This window comes from Hoplias malabaricus, chromosome 2 (genome assembly GCF_029633855.1).
Source record: "Hoplias malabaricus isolate fHopMal1 chromosome 2, fHopMal1.hap1, whole genome shotgun sequence".
Classification (NCBI taxonomy): domain Eukaryota; kingdom Metazoa; phylum Chordata; class Actinopteri; order Characiformes; family Erythrinidae; genus Hoplias; species Hoplias malabaricus.
Genome location: NC_089801.1, coordinates 76540085 through 76559672, shown reverse-complemented (window position 1 = coordinate 76559672; position 19588 = coordinate 76540085). Strand labels below are relative to the sequence as shown.

The window sequence follows — 19588 nt, the reverse complement described above, 5'->3', positions numbered from 1 at the left end:
AATGCTAAGCACTTTTGTGAGTCGCTCTAAGAGCATCTGCTAAATGCTGTTAATGTAAATGTAAAAAAAAAAAAAAGACCTAACCCGGCTCTTGTCAAGTTCTGGGAGCCTACACTATTAACGTTTCACCCATAGCAGGGTTCTCCTTTTCTCCTGTCAACTGATTTACAGACAGCCACTGGTTGACAAAAGGAAGCATGACTCTCACTGCTGTGTAGAGGGTATTAAATCATGCATAGAAGTCATCTAGTGGTTTCTAAACCATAGGTCTTTACTCTTGTAGCCAGAGAGCAGTATTGTGCTGCTTTCATAATAAAAGTGAAAGAGAAAGTAAACCATCTCAGATTGGTTTCACAAGCATTAAAAGAATGCAAGCTCTTGATGGTTCATTTAATTACACAGAGCTAAGCCTCCAGCTGGCATCAGTTGTACAGACGGACAAGCTTGATTTCTAAGAAAACTAGGAGGTAAGTTGAAGTATGTCCAATGTTAGTTTTTTATTTATTTTCAGATTAAGAGATATTTATTTTGTTGTTTGAATTTGTAATTAGAGTTAGAATGCAAAGATTGAGGATGTTATTTTATCTCAGCAAATAAAGAGCATGTTGACTATTTATAAAATACTCAATATTAATTTTTGTTTAGTTGGAGGCACAGAATAGCAAATGTATGTTGTCAGTGCCATACAGCTCCAGGGCCATGGATATCCAAGTTCAATTCTAAGCTTAGGACAGTTGTCTTTGAAAAATGCTGTCTTTGAGATTTCCTTTAAACATTATTTAAAAAATGCACAGACAGTATGTTGTATTGCTTAAAAAAACATTCAACAGGATGTGTTGTTGACACTTTTTTTTTTGCTTTATGCTTATGCTGGGTGTGCAAAATTGGCACCAATGTTATACTGCTGTCCTTCCGCAACCATATTGTTATGAATAAGACGTGTAGGAGGACTTCCACTATGAAAATGATATCCTGGGGACATAAAGTAACCAACATATCAGCTTCTGTGTTTATTATTTAATGACACTATAAGAAAAGAAGTCCTTTGAATGGTTTTGGGGGCTTCAAAATAAAACACCCAAGCAACTTTAAAACAAAGCTTTAAAAAAAATTATATGAATGTTATTTTGATAACAAGTCCTAATATTTTGGCTTCTATATATGTACTAATAATATTTAAAATATATTTATAATATATTTTAGCACTAAGTACATCACTATTATTCTGCTAGTCAAATCATATGTATGTAGTTCATTGATGTGGGGATTTTGTATATATATACTAGTCTGTAAGCAATTTTAATCAATTATTATTGGTTTTAAATATTACATCATTGTCAGATTGGATTGTAATTGTTATGTAAGTAATAAGCATTGTACATTTGTTATTAATTCACCTCTTGCTTTGGTGAATTCCACAAAGAGCTAAAAAATTCATTATAATCAGGATTTGTCAACACTTCCAGAAATTGTAACTAACAGAACAAAAGAAGCTTAATTCATAAATACATAATGCAAGTGCTCAAATGCCCATTTCTAATTATATATATTTATTTTTGTACATGCTAAATGTAAAATACGTCAAAATGTTTTATTATTTTACCTTTAGATTTTGGTGCAGATAATATGTTGGTTTATTATTATTATTATTATTATATATATATATTTTTTATGGGTATTAATTTAGAAAAATGTCATTTGATCAGAGGTGACCAAATATTTACCTATAAATATCACTGCAGTAAAATCAAACTGGAAATTTAGTTTTGACTAACCAATACTACTGTCATCGTTATTTTTGCATGTTGTTCAGCATCAGGTGGGACCATGCCTCGTTGCAAGAAAAGTATTTTTCATGCTTTGGACAAGAATGGACGCTGCCTTAAGTGTGAAAAGAAGTGAGTTGAATGGTCATCAAATAGTAAAAAGTGAAAAAATCTTTTTAAAATATTTCACAAAAAAGTTTACAGAAAAGAAAGCAGGAACGTTAACATTTAATGAACTAGTTAATTAATTTAATGATCTAAGGTGCATGATCGATCTGCTGGACCTTCCAGAAATGAATCTATCTATCTATCTAGATAGATAGATAGATAGATAGATAGATAGACAGATAGACAGATAGATAGATAGATAGATAGATAGATAGATAAAATATCTAATGCCATGAAACCAATTCACAATGAAGGCAAATGCAAAAATATCATCACTTGAGTCTTAACTTAAAACTGCCCTTATTCATTTTTATATTAACTTTGATCAAAGCAGAATATTGATGTTATTAATCGTGAGCCTTTTTTGTTGTTAATTCATTACAACTCTATCATCAGGAAATCTCTTTTGCGGAATCTGACATGAAAAAAATGCATGACCTACCACAGAATTTGGCCAAGATTTTTTGTTTTCAGAAGCTTTCCTTACACTGTGATTTGATCTGAGAAGACAACTATAACTGCACAGTGTAGAACAGTCTTTAGTTGTTACAATAACACATAATGTAGCCAGCTTGTGAGGGTGGCATTGTGCCATTGTGTGAAGCCTCACGTGAAAACATCCAAAACTATTGCTTACACAATGCTATTGGACTTCCTGAGATAAAAGGTGAAAGTGAGCCATCCTCTCTACAAAACATAATGAAGCAAATTCTATTCTTTAGGACTTACACCTTCAGATGTTTGATTGTCTGGAATAGGAATGCTGTACACTTTGTGAGCCTTTAATTTCACAATGGGCAGAGCTCTAGTGTAACTGGCTTTGCAACCTGTAAAAGGTGATGCCATGATTTGATAGCAGTGATAAAATGAATAACAGACAAGAAAAGCACCAAGCAGAAAGAATGGATCTGCAAATCTTTTAAATCTGCAAAGATTTAAAAGTCAGCTTCAAGTCTGACCCCAGGGCACCAGAAAGGCAGCCTGCATTTAGGGATGTCATTGCAGGACCTCCTGTCTCTGTAGAAAGTTCACAAGTATGGTTACAGTGTGTGCGTCAGTTACCCGCAGCAATGTATGACCTGTGCCAGCTTATGTTACTCGGATTTATGAAATACGTATGAAACAATTTATCTGCCTTGCACTCAGGGCACAGATTGATCATTTACCACCCACACCAGCCCAGTCACGAGCCCCGGCACCAGGACCCACCACTCCTACTGGCCCTAAACCTCCAGGTAAGGTGGTAAAGACAGTTCAAACCTATTTATTCAAATGCATTTAATACACTATGTACATCTTCATTGTTTCACCTTCATTACGATATGAATTTGCCCATTGCTAAAGGAAGTTATAAATCCCCAGCACTGGGCTCAGGAACAGTGAATGTACATTCCCTGGAGTGATGGAGCACAATTCAATACCTTTGATGAGTTAAAGTGGAGCTAGTGAGCCACTAAGTATTCAAATCCATTACTGCATTTCACTAATCTCTCAAGGCTGAATGCCATCAAGTAATCACATAAGTAATAGTGTCATGAGTGAGATGCCTTCCCATTTATATTGCTAATATTTAATTGATCCAAAAACATAATTTTGTTGTGAATAAGTGTTTTGATTGCCTGTCCACATTATTCATGGGTCATCATGGGTGTCTACAAACTTTTACGTGCATACATCACAACTGAAAACCATTTTATTTTTATATTATTATCTATAATTATATTACAGGATTTGACAATCCATGGAGAGAAGTGATATGGAGGTATGATCCTTGATTTGACTACATTTAACTCATTTTAACATTGTGTAAACATAGTCAGTGCATGAGTTAATATTCTGGTGTGTTTCTTAATCAGTGAAAGCAGCAAAAAGCAGATTTTGAGCCAAATGAAACAATTCCAGCTCAGAACATCGGAAGTAGACTGTCTGAAGATTCTGCTTCATGGACCAGTTGGAGCAGGAAAGTCCAGCTTTATCAGCTCAATCAACACTGCCCTACAAGGCCATGTCTCAACTATTGCACTGGCAAATGCACCTACTGGTGTAAGCTTCACCAAAAAGGTAGAACCAAAGCTCAGTTGAATGTCCTCTTAAGCACTTTGTGGATATCAAACAGAGTCGATTCTCTAGTTCACACTGTTACCCGAAAACGTAAAACAAGCTATTATGTAACACAAATGGGGGAAAACCATTAGAGGATATAAAGTAATAAAAAACTGTAAACAACTACTTTTTAACATTAACAACTCTGAAATAAATCAGAGAAAGAGCCCTTGATACATCATGGAAGGCAAAATATCCACTCCTCTGCCACAGCTATATTTTGCTTTTACAAGTTCAAATGGCTCTATGTCAGTATTTATTGGTTTTTTGAATAATGAAACCTAGGGGTGTTAGAGATGCTCTCCGAAGATCACAGTTGGAGACTTGCAGAAAATTCTAATATTATGCAATCACTTGTTCAAATATATTTAACTGAAATGTGTCTTTTTTGTCAGAAATTATTTTATTTTTCATTTAAGCACTTAAAGTTTGAAAAAAAAAATAATGCTTGACCTTCCAGAATTTCACAGAATCAACAATTGTTCATGTGACTTCTGTTTTCTTAGACCCGATAGAAAATGACATTGCAAAAAAAAGCTTCTATTTACCTGAAAGGTCAGAGATCTGGGGACTGGTATTTTGCGTTGTGCTTTATTTCCTTAGGAGTTCAGTTCAATTTTATTAAGCAATAATACACAAGAATGAGTGCTATAATGTGGAATGTTGGGTCTGCAGGCAGGAGGACACAGGCCAAGTCCCAGATATCACAACACCAGTTTCAGTATCTTACATTATAGAACACACCTCAAGTATATTATTGCTATTCTACCACAGTTCTGTTATCACTGTTAGTTAGATATTAAGATAAGGAGGAATAAAAAAAAACACTTAGTTTATCCACAGAACATTTTATTCATTCATTTAACAGGCACTCCCCGTTGTCCTGCAAGTGCTGGCATTGTTGCTTGGTTATGTGTGTATGTTGCAATGTCCAATATGTGTCTGAGTGCCTATATCACTTCTTATCCAATGTTAACATATCTTATGTATGTTTGATCCAAGTCGTTTGGCTTGTAATGAATGTACTTATTGGATGAACTATACCAAAGGTGAGGGTTGAATGGGGCTTAAGTGCAGAACAGCAAAAATTCAGAAGCAGAGAAACCAGGCAAGCCTAGTTTAGCCGGACCATCAGCCATTGTCACAGAGTTTTTTCTAGCATTTTAAAAACAGGAAAGCCCAAAATACATACCCTTGTCATTTGAAGTTCTGTAGAAGCTTTCATATCTTCATATCAATGTCTTTGTTTAAAATAACAAATAATAACAAACTAAATTTTGTGTGTATGATGGAAAGCCTGTTATTTTCTGTTCATACAAAGTTACAAAACTGAAGCACTGTGTTGAGATTACATTAATGCAACTCATTTACCAGAAAGCAACAAGATAACATTTAAATTTCTAAAACCAAGTACCTTAACATTTTATCCACAAAATAATCTATGCTTGATAAAGGAACAGGGTATCGCTGGGAACTAGATATTTATAACTGCAAATCAGCTTTATATAATTCCGGGGCCAACATTTCATTGAGGTGACAGTGGCAGGAAAACTTTGTAGAAACCATAACCAAAATGAGGAATCCATCTTCATCAGATGGACACTGGAGCAAAACAATGAGCAGTGTGTAAAACAACAATAATTTATTAACAGTGACAAGCACAAATGAATAATTATAGACGTATAATAAGTTCACTGGTCTATTATACCATGTTCTGTGTGTATTGATGGCTGTGTTAATAAAAAAATTAAAAATCTAAAGAAGTGAATCTTGCAAAGGTTTTGCTCAAACCTAGTCTCAAAGGTCAGAAGGTGACATACAGGTGAGACATTCAGTCAAGTGCAGAAAGACTCATGAGTGATTAGCAGAAATTCACAAATATTGAAGCATGCTCTGAGGGACATATTTGTGCTGTCTCATGGTCAAAGCTGGCAGACGAGTACATCCCGTTTGGACACCTCAGCATCAGGTCAGACAACACAACCAGTGAAGCTCATGGGCACTTTATTAAAGTGCAAAACAGTGTGAAGGGGTCAGCATAAGCAAAAACCTGTGATGCACTGTGTAATTTCAACTCTTCTAAAATAGCCAGCATTTACTCTTGTTTGGGACTGGACCAGACTGACAAGCTTCTGCCCTTCTGCCTGTTTTTTTCTGTTTCAACATATCAACTTAAATTCCTTGTTCACTTGTTACCTAAATCTCTGTGACAGGTACCCCTTGTAATGAGGTAAACAGTGTTGTTCAATGCACCCATTAATTATTTTATTCTTGTAATTGATTGGGACAGATATAAATTAGTAGTTCTTTAAGAAGGTGTTTGTGTTTTTCTAGTTCAAAATCCACACGCTGAACAAAGATGGACCACGATTCATCTATCCATTTGCCTTCTCTGATGTCATGGGTCTGGAAGAAGGACAATCGGCAGGTGTGCACACAGAGGACATATTCAACATATTAGAGGGTCATATGAAAAATGGCTACCAAGTAAGTGTATAAACACTGTCAATAATTGATCATTCTGTCAGCACAGAAATAATAAAAACACACAATAAAAAGTGTAATAATTATATTCATTCATTCGTCTGTAACACTTATCCAGTTCAGGGTTGCGTTGGGTCAGGAGCCTACATGGAATCACTGGTCACAAGGCAGGAACACAACCTGGAGGGGGCGCCAATCCTTCAGAGGACGAAACACACTCCCACATTCACACTTATTGACACTTTTTAGTCACCAAACCACCTACCCTTGTGTGTTTTTGGAATGTGGGAGGAAACCGGAGCACCCTGAGGAAACCCACGTGAACCACCGTTCATATAGTGAATTGCACTATAATAAAACACTTTCATCTCCAGCTATAATAAAATGAGAAAAACAATTAAATGACAGTTTCTAGCTCTGACTTTAAGGTGTAAGAGCGAACAGGGGCTGCATTTAGTGACAGTAACAGCAGTCAAAAAGGAAATCCTGTAAGGTAGACCGTCCCATTTTGGTTTAGTCTTTGAAAGACACTCATCAACCTTCGAAGAACGTGGTATATGAAGGGATGCAGCCCCTGAATTAAGATGCAGCTAGTGTGACCTCAAAAATATGGAACAAAAGGAGTCCCGTGTCGGTTCAAAATAGAATGCACCTTTTAATGTCCAATTATGGGATGATTCCATATTTTACGGGGCAGTTGGCAACACTACATGTACGTTAACTGATTGACTGAGAAGTGGGGGGTTCAAGAGGTAATCGTGTTTGTGCAAACACTGCGGGTGCTGACCCAGTAAACAAGGAACGTCCCTGGACGTTCAAAATATGTCTAAAAGTAGTCTGTCCGTCAAGGACATATTTTAAACGTCAATGGACGTCCAAAATCCATCTTAATAAGTTAGTTAAGTGGTGACCAATCAATAACGTCAGTGGACGTCCAAAATGCATTTTATACAAGTAATTTATTTCGGGACCAATTAATAACGTCAATGGATGTCCAAAATACGTCTAATAGTCGTCTTTTCAATGTCAGTGTTTGGACGTCTTTTCAACTTTCATTTTCAACCTTAAGAGAACGTTGATTAGACGGCAGTCATTACGTTATTTAAAAGTTGAATCAACGGCTAAATGTTTACTGGGGAAACACCCACATCCCCTGGTTTGATTTGCTCCTCTTCTAACATACTGATAAAAATGGCTCATGTAAATGAGTCAATTTATAAAATGTTAATAATAAAGTAATTGACTGTTAAGTTGACTGGACATGGCATAGTGTATCAAATCACTTCAATTCTTCTTTCAGTTCAACCCTGTTCACCCAATTTCTAAAGGAAGTGAACACTACAGAAGCGACCCAGAACTGAACCACAAGGTCCACTGTCTGGTGAGCGTTCTACCAGCAGACAAAATCTCTTTAATCCCTGATGCGGTTATCCAAAAGATGAGAACTGTTCGGGAAAAAGCTCGTAACCTGGGTGAGTCTGTACTTTTCTAAGTGGCGAAGTGGTAAAGGTGAATTTTGGATTTTACGTAACATCCATAGTGTGTATGCCCTTTTACAGATATACCACAAGTGGTCATCATACCGAAGGTGGATTTAACATGCCCACTAGTAGATAAAGATATCAGAAACATCTACATCAGCAGGAAAATCAAAGAGAAGGTTTGTTTTTTAACACTCTGGAAATTAGCCATAAAAAACCATACATTTGGAATAAGAGCAAAAGTGACACTTAATGGTTAAAAAATGAATTTTTATCGTAGTCTATTATACTCAGCGAAGTTGTTTACAAGGATGTAGATTTGCTCTTGACATTGGTGGGGACCACCCCACCCTCTTTTTTTCTCTTGCTCCATGATAAAACAATAAAGGACTGATATACTACATGCGCTATTCTACATGCTTTAAAACTATTCTGAATAACAATTCAAAATGTGATTTTACCCTTTTTGCACCTCTAGGTTAATGAGATATAGAGAGGTTTTGTTTTTTTTGGGGGACAATTCAATTATCGCTGGATATTGGTGGGGATATTCCACTTCTCTCTCTCTCTCTCTCTCTCTCTCTCAAGCTAAGATCAAGACTAACAGCTCTTCAGCCACATTTTTCATAGAATATACAGTAAATGATTTAACCATCAGTTAATCGTAGACTTGTGCCAGCCTTAATAGTACTGCTTTCACACATAAAGAAACATGTACAAGATGAAATTCCCTTGTGTTTGTCCTACAGATGGAGGAGTGCAGTAACAGACTGGGCGTCCCAATGAACTGTATCTTCCCTTTGAAGAACTACAGTGAAGAGATCAACAATAACCTTTATCTAGATATCTTGATTCTGATGGCACTAAAAAGTATTGTTATGTTTGCCAATGATTACGTGGAGGACCAGGTTTATGCTGATGATGATGAATAAGTAGAAACGTTTGCATAAAATCAGAACAAACTTTGTGTATGAGGCTTGTTTCACACAGAATACACATAAATATTTAGAAGAAATACATTCACATACAAAATGTGTTTATTTTAATTTTTATTGTGCTTATTTACTTGATATTTGTCTTTATATAGTTTGTCATATTTCTGGATTGAAAGTTTAATATTATAAACATGGAGTATTAGGATATGCACGAACAGGTAAAACTGTAAAATTTCAGTCCAAAATCTTACACAAAAATGTAGACATGAAGGAGAAGTCATCTTCGTCATCTTCAGTGAATATAATCATACTCAGTCAAACTAAACTAAACATTATATTATTTAGTGTACTTTCAGTAACATATTAAGTCTAAAAGTTTATAGACACTTCTAAATCAATACTATAGCTAGAATACCTATTGTGGCATTCAGCTAAATGAGTGATGTAGTAAAATCTCTACAGAAGCCTGATTGGTGATGTATAATGCTCTGGGGCAGCTGTTCCGGAGCTAAAATGATATAAAGGTGTTTTACAGGCTGTGTGTGAGTGCACAATTGTACACCTGTATCAGAAATGGTTGTGGAATAACTGAATTCTATAACTAGTGGGTTGTCTAAAAACTCTTATACCTTTCATGTTTTACAATTTCAATTACAATATTTGGTAGACACTCTTACCCAGAACAATTTACTAATTTAAGAGGAAGGCTTGTAGAGCATTAGGAGTCAAATACATAGTTCCTGCCTGTCCTTGCAATTTAAAATATATATGCTACAATTATATGGATTTTTAAAAAAATATATTTTAGAGCTACAATTTTAATCGTATATTAATCAGTAGTGCATTATTTTGGGACCATTTAAGCTTACTTAATATAGTTCTGAATTAAAAGTTAGATTTGCTTCTGAATACTTTTTTAAACAAATTAAGCTGCATTCAGTTTTAATCAATTTGATAAGTTAAGGTGGTTCAGTGGTGACCTCTACTCAAATATATTTAAATACTTGTGCTTTACAGTTTTAAACTTATTTTGTCTTAAAAAATGTAAACCATGTAATTTAATACATAATGTATAACTTTGGGACAGTTTATGGCAACTTAAGGGTACTCAATGCAGTTTGATTACATATAAATATACAGTATATGCAATACATTTTGCTTCTGGGTGTTATTTTGAATATTTGAATTATATAATTTTAGGTAGTTCTTACACAACTAATACTACTATTGGGTGTATAAATACACATTTTGCATACACTCCCTTTGTAAGTTCAATTCATTTAATCCTCAGTTGTCACTGTATTAAAACCAGACACAATTCTGTAGTTAAAATCACAGCTGCAAGGGCTCAGATACATTTCTGCAAACTACTGTCTGTGAACAGTTAATTGTTGCAACCATGCGAGATTAATATCATATCATGCACAGTAAAAACATGATCCATAAACCCTACCACTTTCTCTGTGCACAAGCTCATTGGACCAAGACAAGTCCTATGGACTAAAGAGGTTGGAAGACCATCCAACTTATAAGTGTGCAGTTCAAAAGCCAGCATGTGTGATGGTATAGGAGTGTGATATGTGTGCATATGGTATGGGTGACTAGCACATCTGCGAAGACACAGTTAATGCTGAATTATAGTTTTCAGGGAAGACCTTGTTTATTTTAGCAAATTCACAATCTGAAATCACAACTGAATTCCTATAACCAGCAAGAATGAAACAATTACTACAGCAATTGGTCTCCTCAGTTCCCAAGTGTTTTCATAGTATTAAAAGTAGAGCTGATGGAACACAGTTGTAAATAAAAGTGAAGTTATGTAATAACATAATTTTGGGAGTAGGACCACGCCCAAACTCCTCCTCTCAGCCCTATATATACCTTGCAAATTCACGTCATTTCCGCGTCATTTAGTTCAGGAGATGGATCTCGACTCGACTGCTTCATGACGTCAGCTCGCTCCTCCGCGCTGGGTTATTCCTGCTGATCCCCATATTCGGAGCCGTGTTCGGCCTTTATCAAGCCCACTGAGCCTCCTGTTTTAAACTCGCTCCGGCCTCCACCCCGTCTCCACCCTTTTCTCATATTCATTTATCCAACCGGGGGGTCTGGCTTCAGACGCATTCGTAAGCCACCCTGAACTCTTCCCCAAAAGACTTCTGAGTTCACCTCCCCATTTCAGCCTCTACGGGCGTGGTCCATACTTGCAAAATATATGTTCAAATATTAACAATATGAACAAAACAAAACAAAAACAATGGTAGGGTAAAAAGTAGAAAAACCTAACACTTGACCTGGCAATGGTATATGTACTCTTTACATTAAATCAGCAAGAAACATATTTTGACTCGCCTGTGCCACAAATGAGAAAGTCACAAATGAGAATCACCTGTAATACATTATCAGTGCCCATGTGACATGAATTACCCAATGAATTATGAAAAAAACACATTATTCTTTTTTCCTTTGTCACAAAGGTGAAGACAAAATCGTTGTCCGAGGACATCAGAAGTGCTATTATTAACAAACTCAAGACCTCCAAAAGGGTATAAAGTATGGAGCTAAATCAATGACATAAGTATTTAAATCTGAATTTTCAATATTTTAATTATACTTGTCTGAATATATTATATCTAAGTATATTTGTATATTTGGCGTTCGATAAATTTGAGGTGCTGAAATATTCCGATTTGAAAAATTGACATTAAAAAATTCAGATTACAAAAATTCTGATCTAAAATATACAGACCCATAAATTCAAGTCGAAAAAATTCAGATTGCAAAATTACGAAGCTGGGCCAGAGGTCAACCCGCAGGCTTCTCAGGAACAAGTAAACTTCCACAGAGAGATCATTTATGGGTCTGCACTATTTTAGATCTTAATTTTTTTTTTACTCAGAATTTTGTAATCTGAATATTTTTAATGTGTATTTTTCAAATCGGAATATTTCACCACCTCAGAATTTCAAGTTTATCAAATGCCATACAAATAGTTCAGATATAATATATTCAGACAAATTTAATTCAAATATTACATATTCAAACAAATATAATTCAAATATTAAAATTACAGTTTCAAATACTTGTGTCATTGATTTAGCCATCTCCAAAGACCTTAGTATGCATGTTTCAACAGTACGCAATGTTATTAAGAAGTTTGCCAAGCAAACACAGGTAAGCCATATCAACTGTTATTAAGGATTATGTCTTTTAGTAATGCACAGTTCGTCATAGAGTCTTAGAGCCAGACTACTAACTTGTTAATCTAGGGTGTGCAGAATGGGTTGGCAGGGCTTAACTTCAGCAGCCCATGACTGTCTAGAACCGGTCAAAAGTCAAAAGCGAGAAACTTCTGGAGGCGACTGTGAGACTGAGAGAAGCACAACTGAGAAAAGGTGGAATGAAAACAAAAATGAATTCTTCAAGAATATTACACTCAAATAGATGATTATATACAAAAATATTGTTTACAAACCTGTTTTAATAACTCTCAATATTAATGACATTTTTCTCAATTAAAAATGTCATTTATTGGTTATGGATTCTGTTTTCTGGTTCTCAGAACTTTAGAACCTATTTTGATGCCAACATATATATATATATATATGGAATGACACTGATATATAGAATATATATATATATATATATATATATATATATATATATATATATATATATTGTTTACATTTTACATTTACATTTATGCATTTGGCAGACGCTTTTATCCAAAGCGACTTACAAAAGAGGAGCTAACATTCGAACTACAGCACAAATTATACAAAATACCTTACATTAAGTGCAATATGCCAGGAAGTAATAAGTGCATTAAAGAAAGACATTCAGTGCAAAAGATACTCTCGGAAGAGCTGGGTTTTCAATGATTTCTTGAATGCAGAGAGGGTTTCTGTTGCTCTGATAGTGCTTGGAAGCTCGTTCCACCAGCGTGGTACCAGAGATGAGAATAGCCTCAACTGACCTGTACGGAGGGTTGGTCGTGTTAGTAGGCGCTCCTTTGAGGAACGGAGAGGGCGGGCGCTAACGTATGGTTTTAAGAGTCTATTGAGGTAGATGGGAGCAGAACCAGTGAATACTCTGAAGGCCATCATTAGTGATTTGAATTAGATGCGAGCAGCTAAGGGTAGCCAATGCAGCTCAACTAATAGGGGCGTGACATGTGCTCTTTTTGGTTGGTTGAAGACCAGGCGTGCTGCCGCATTCTGGATCATCTGTAGCGGTCTCACAGCACAGGTCGGAAGACCTGTCAGGAGGGCGTTGCAATAGTCTAGACGGGAGATTACTAACGTCTGAACGAGGAGCTGTATGGCCTAATCTTCCTTATGTTGAATAGGGAGAAGCGGCACGATCGAGCTACAGCGGTAACATGATCTGCGAAGGTCAGCTGGTCGTCAACCATGACACCTAGGTTTCTTACAACCTTGGTGGGAGCCACTGATAGGGACCCTAGCTTGATGCTGATGTTGTGGAGAATAGCTTGCTTGGCTGGGAGGACCAGTAGTTCAGTTTTGGATAAATTCAATTGGAGGTGATGTTCCTTCATCCATGTAGATATGTCAGAGAGACAGTCAGAGATTCGAGTTGCCACTGAAGTGTCTCCTGGAGGAAAGGATAAATAGAGCTGTGTGTCATCTGCATAGCAGTGATAGGAGAAGCCGTGCGAATGTATGATTGGGCCTAGAGAGGTAGTGTACAAGGCAAAGAGGAGGGGTCCCAGCACCGAGCCTTGGGGCACACCTGTGGTGAGGTGGTGTCGCGCTGATGTTTGTCCAAGCCATGACACACTGAAGGATCGTCCAGTGAGATAAGACTCAAACCAGGAGAGTGCATTGTTCTTGAAGCCCATGTCAGTGAGTTTGTTTAGTAAGATGTGGTGGTTGACCGTATCAAACGCTGCTGATAGGTCGATCAGAATGAGAACTGAGGATTGACCTGTTGCTTTTGCATCTTTAAGAGCTTCCATTACTGACAGAAGTGCAGTTTCCGTCGAGTGGCCGCTCTTGAAGCCGGACTGGTTCGAATCAAGAAGGTTATGTTGGGAGAGGAATTTTGTTGCCTGCTTAAAGACAGCTCTTTCAATGATTTTAGACAGGAAGGGGAGGAGAGAGACTGGTCGGTAGTTCTCTACTATAGAAGGAGCAAGAGCAGGTTTTTTGAGTAGAGGTCTTACTTGAGCTTGCTTGAAGGTGTTTGGAAATGTTCCAGAGGTTAGTGAGGAATTGATTACATGAGTGGCTGCGGACACAATGGACGGGGCTATTGTTTGCAGTAGGGTGGTAGGAATGGGATCCAGTGGACAGGATGTGAGACGGCCACCTCTAAGAAGATTTGATACCTCGTCTTCTGTGAGAGGAGTGAAAGAAGGGAAGGAAGCAGTAGGTTTAGGAGGATTCAAAGGGGGAGCCGAAGGCTGTGTAGAGGGGTCAGAAAACCGGCTGCTGATTGCAGCAACTTTGCTGGTGAAGAAGTCAGCAAATGCGTCAGCGGTGAGGTTGGTTGCAGGGGGTGGAGGTGGAGGGTTCAGCAGAGACTTGAAGGTTGAAAACAGCTTCCGGGTGTCAGTAGCATTGTTGATTTTGTCTTGATAGAATTTCTTTTTTGCAATGGTGACATTTGTTGAGAAGGCTGAGAGCAGGGATTGTAGTTGTGTCAGGTGTGATGGGTCTTTTGTTTTTCGCCATCTCCTCTCAGCAGCTCTGAGGTTAGTGCGCATTGATCGAAGGGAGTCAGTAAGCCACGGGTGGGGCTGCATGGGTCTTGCGGGTCTGGTAGTCAGAGGGCACAGGCGATCTAAGCAGGAGCTCAGTGTTGTGCAGAGTGACTCTGTGGCGTCATTGACCTCAAGAGATGAGAAGGTGCTGGGGGGTGGGAGAGCAGAAGTCACAAGGGCAGAGAAGTGGGTGGGAGATAGGTTGCGGAGATTGCGCCGGACAGGGACAGGGGGAGCGGACACAGTGGGTTGCTGAGGGAGACAAGCATTGAGCTGAATAAAGTAATGGTCAGAGAGATGTAGAGGAGTAACATTTACAGAGTTAATTAGGCAGTGTTTGGTGAGAATGAGATCAAGTGCATTACCTGCTTTGTGAGTTGAGGGGGTGCATACCTGCTGTAGCTCAAAGGAGTTCCTGTTTATGGCAAGCCAAACAGGAAATATTTAATGAACTTTGATATATATAGAATGAAAGTTGATATATATAGAATGAACTTTGATATATATAGAATGAACTTTGATATATATAGAATGAACGCTGATATATATTAAATGAACTTTGATATATATAGAATGAACGCTGATATATATAGAATGAAAGTTGATATATATAGAATGAACGCTGATATATATAGAATGAACGCTGATATATATAGAATGAAAGTTGATATATATAGAATGAACGCTGATATATATATAGAATGAACACTGATATATATAGAATGAAAGTTGATATATATAGAATGAACTTTGATATATATAGAATGAACTTTGATATATATAGAATGAACGCTGATATATATATAGAATGAACTTTGATATATATAGAATGAAAGTTGATATATATAGAATGAACTTTGATATATATAGAATGAACTTTGATATATATAGAATGAACGCTGATATATATAGAAGTTAAGTTGATATATATAGAATGAACTTTGATATATATAGAATGAACTTTGATATATATAGATTGAACGCTGATATATATAGAATGAACTTTGATATATATAGAATGAACTTTGATATAAATATGAAGGAACTTTGATATATATAGAATGAAAGTTGATATATATAGAATGAACGCTGATATATATAGAATGAACGCTGATATATATAGAATGAACTTTGATATATATAGAATGAATGCTGATATATATAGAATGAACTTTGATATATATAGAATGAACGCTGATATATATAGAATGAACTTTGATATATATAGAATGAAAGTTGATATATATAGAATGAACGCTGATATATATAGAATGAACGCTGATATATATAGAATGAACGCTGATATATATAGAATGAACTTTGATATATATAGAATGAACGCTGATATATATAGAATGAAAGTTGATATATATAGAATGAACGCTGATATATATAGAATGAACGCTGATATATATAGAATGAAAGTTGATATATATAGAATGAACGCTGATATATATATAGAATGAACACTGATATATATAGAATGAAAGTTGATATATATAGAATGAACTTTGATATATATAGAATGAACGCTGATATATATATAGAATGAACTTTGATATATATAGAATGAAAGTTGATATATATAGAATGAACTTTGATATATATAGAATGAACTTTGATATATATAGAATGAACGCTGATATATATAGAATGAAAGTTGATATATATATAGAATGAACTTTGATATATATAGAATGAAAGTTGATATATATAGAATGAACTTTGATATATATAGAATGAAAGTTGATATATATAGAATGAACGCTGATATATATATATAGAATGAACACTGATATATATAGAATGAACTTTGATATATATAGAATGAACGCTGATATATATAGAAGGAAAGTTGATATATATAGAATGAACTTTGATATATATATAGAATGAACTTTGATATATATAGAATGAACTTTGATATATATAGAATGAAAGTTGATATATATAGAATGAACGCTGATATATATAGAATGAACTTTGATATATATAGAATGAACTTTGATATATATAGAATGAAAGTTGATATATATAGAATGAACTTTGATATATATAGAATGAACTTTGATATATATAGAATGAAAGTTGATATATATAGAATGAACGCTGATATATATAGAATGAACGCTGATATATATAGAATGAACGCTGATATATATAGAATGAACTTTGATATATATAGAATGAACGCTGATATATATAGAATGAACGCTGATATATATAGAATGAACTTTGATATATATAGAATGAACGCTGATATATATAGAATGAAAGTTGATATATATAGAATGAACGCTGATATATATAGAATGAACGCTGATATATATAGAATGAAAGTTGATATATATAGAATGAACGCTGATATATATATAGAATGAACACTGATATATATAGAATGAAAGTTGATATATATAGAATGAACTTTGATATATATAGAATGAACTTTGATATATATAGAATGAACGCTGATATATATATAGAATGAACTTTGATATATATAGAATGAAAGTTGATATATATAGAATGAACTTTGATATATATAGAATGAACTTTGATATATATAGAATGAACGCTGATATATATAGAATGAAAGTTGATATATATATAGAATGAACTTTGATATATATAGAATGAAAGTTGATATATATAGAATGAACTTTGATATATATAGAATGAAAGTTGATATATATAGAATGAACGCTGATATATATATATAGAATGAACACTGATATATATAGAATGAACTTTGATATATATAGAATGAACGCTGATATATATAGAAGGAAAGTTGATATATATAGAATGAACTTTGATATATATATAGAATGAACTTTGATATATATAGAATGAACTTTGATATATATAGAATGAAAGTTGATATATATAGAATGAACGCTGATATATATAGAATGAACTTTGATATATATAGAATGAACTTTGATATATATAGAATGAAAGTTGATATATATAGAATGAACTTTGATATATATAGAATGAACTTTGATATATATAGAATGAAAGTTGATATATATAGAATGAACGCTGATATATATAGAATGAACGCTGTTATATATAGAATGAACTTTGATATATATAGAATGAACGCTGATATATATAGAATGAACTTTGATATATATAGAATGAACGCTGATATATATAGAATGAACTTTGATATATATAGAATGAACGCTGATATATATAGAATGAACTTTGATATATATAGAATGAAAGTTGATATATATAGAATGAACGCTGATATATATAGAATGAATGCTGATATATATAGAATGAACTTTGATATATATAGAATGAACGCTGATATATATAGAATGAACTTTGATATATATAGAATGAACGCTGATATATATAGAATGAACTTTGATATATATAGAATGAAAGTTGATATATATAGAATGAACGCTGATATATATAGAATGAACTTTGATATATATAGAATGAACGCTGATATATATAGAATGAACTTTGATATATATAGAATGAACGCTGATATATATAGAATGAACGCTGATATATATAGAATGAACGCTGATATATATAGAATGAACTTTGATATATATAGAATGAACGCTGATATATATAGAAGGAAAGTTGATATATATAGAATGAACTTTGATATATATAGAATGAACTTTGATATATATAGAATGAACGCTGATATATATAGAATGAACTTTGATATATATAGAATGAACGCTGATATATATAGAATGAAAGTTGATATATATAGAATGAACTTTGATATATATAGAATGAACGCTGATATATATATAGAATGAACTTTAATATATATAGAATGAAAGTTGATATATATAGAATGAACTTTGATATATATAGAATGAACTTTGATATATATAGAATGAACGCTGATATATATAGAATGAAAGTTGATATATATATAGAATGAACTTTGATATATATAGAATGAAAGTTGATATATATAGAATGAACTTTGATATATATAGAATGAAAGTTGATATATATAGAATGAACGCTGATATATATATAGAATGAACACTGATATATATAGAATGAACTTTGATATATATAGAATGAACGCTGATATATATAGAAGGAAAGTTGATATATATAGAATGAACTTTGATATATATATAGAATGAACTTTGATATATATAGAATGAAAGTTGATATATATAGAATGAACTTTGATATATATAGAATGAACTTTGATATATATAGAATGAAAGTTGATATATATAGAATGAACGCTGATATATATAGAATGAACTTTGATATATATAGAATGAACTTTGATATATATAGAATGAACTTTGATATAAATATGAAGGAACTTTGATATATATAGAATGAAAGTTGATATATATAGAATGAACGCTGATATATATAGAATGAACGCTGATATATATAGAATGAACTTTGATATATATAGAATGAACGCTGATATATATAGAATGAACTTTGATATATATAGAATGAACGCTGATATATATAGAATGAACTTTGATATATATAGAATGAACGCTGATATATATAGAATGAACGCTGATATATATAGAATGAACTTTGATATATATAGAATGAACGCTGATATATATAGAATGAACGCTGATATATATAGAATGAACTTTGATATATATAGAATGAAAGTTGATATATATAGAATGAACGCTGATATATATAGAATGAACTTTGATATATATAGAATGAACGCTGATATATATAGAATGAACTTTGATATATATAGAATGAACGCTGATATATATAGAATGAACGCTGATATATATAGAAGTTAAGTTGATATATATAGAATGAACTTTGATATATATAGAATGAACTTTGATATATATAGATTGAACGCTGATATATATAGAATGAACTTTGATATATATAGAATGAACTTTGATATATATAGAATGAACGCTG

General features: G+C 33.9%; 1 protein-coding gene across 1 annotated transcript; it reads left to right on the top strand.

Moving 5' to 3' along the window:
* The first annotated feature begins 375 nt into the window (after positions 1–375).
* Positions 376–10048, top strand: LOC136687637 (interferon-induced protein 44-like). Its single transcript, XM_066662145.1, has 9 exons — positions 376–467; positions 1814–1898; positions 3081–3169; positions 3663–3696; positions 3791–3995; positions 6372–6524; positions 7822–7993; positions 8081–8181; positions 8752–10048. The coding sequence occupies exons 2-9, from the start codon at positions 1828–1830 to the stop codon at positions 8932–8934; spliced, it is 1008 nt and encodes a 335-aa protein (XP_066518242.1). The 5' UTR covers positions 376–467; positions 1814–1827; the 3' UTR covers positions 8935–10048.
* The last annotated feature ends 9540 nt before the right edge of the window (positions 10049–19588 follow it).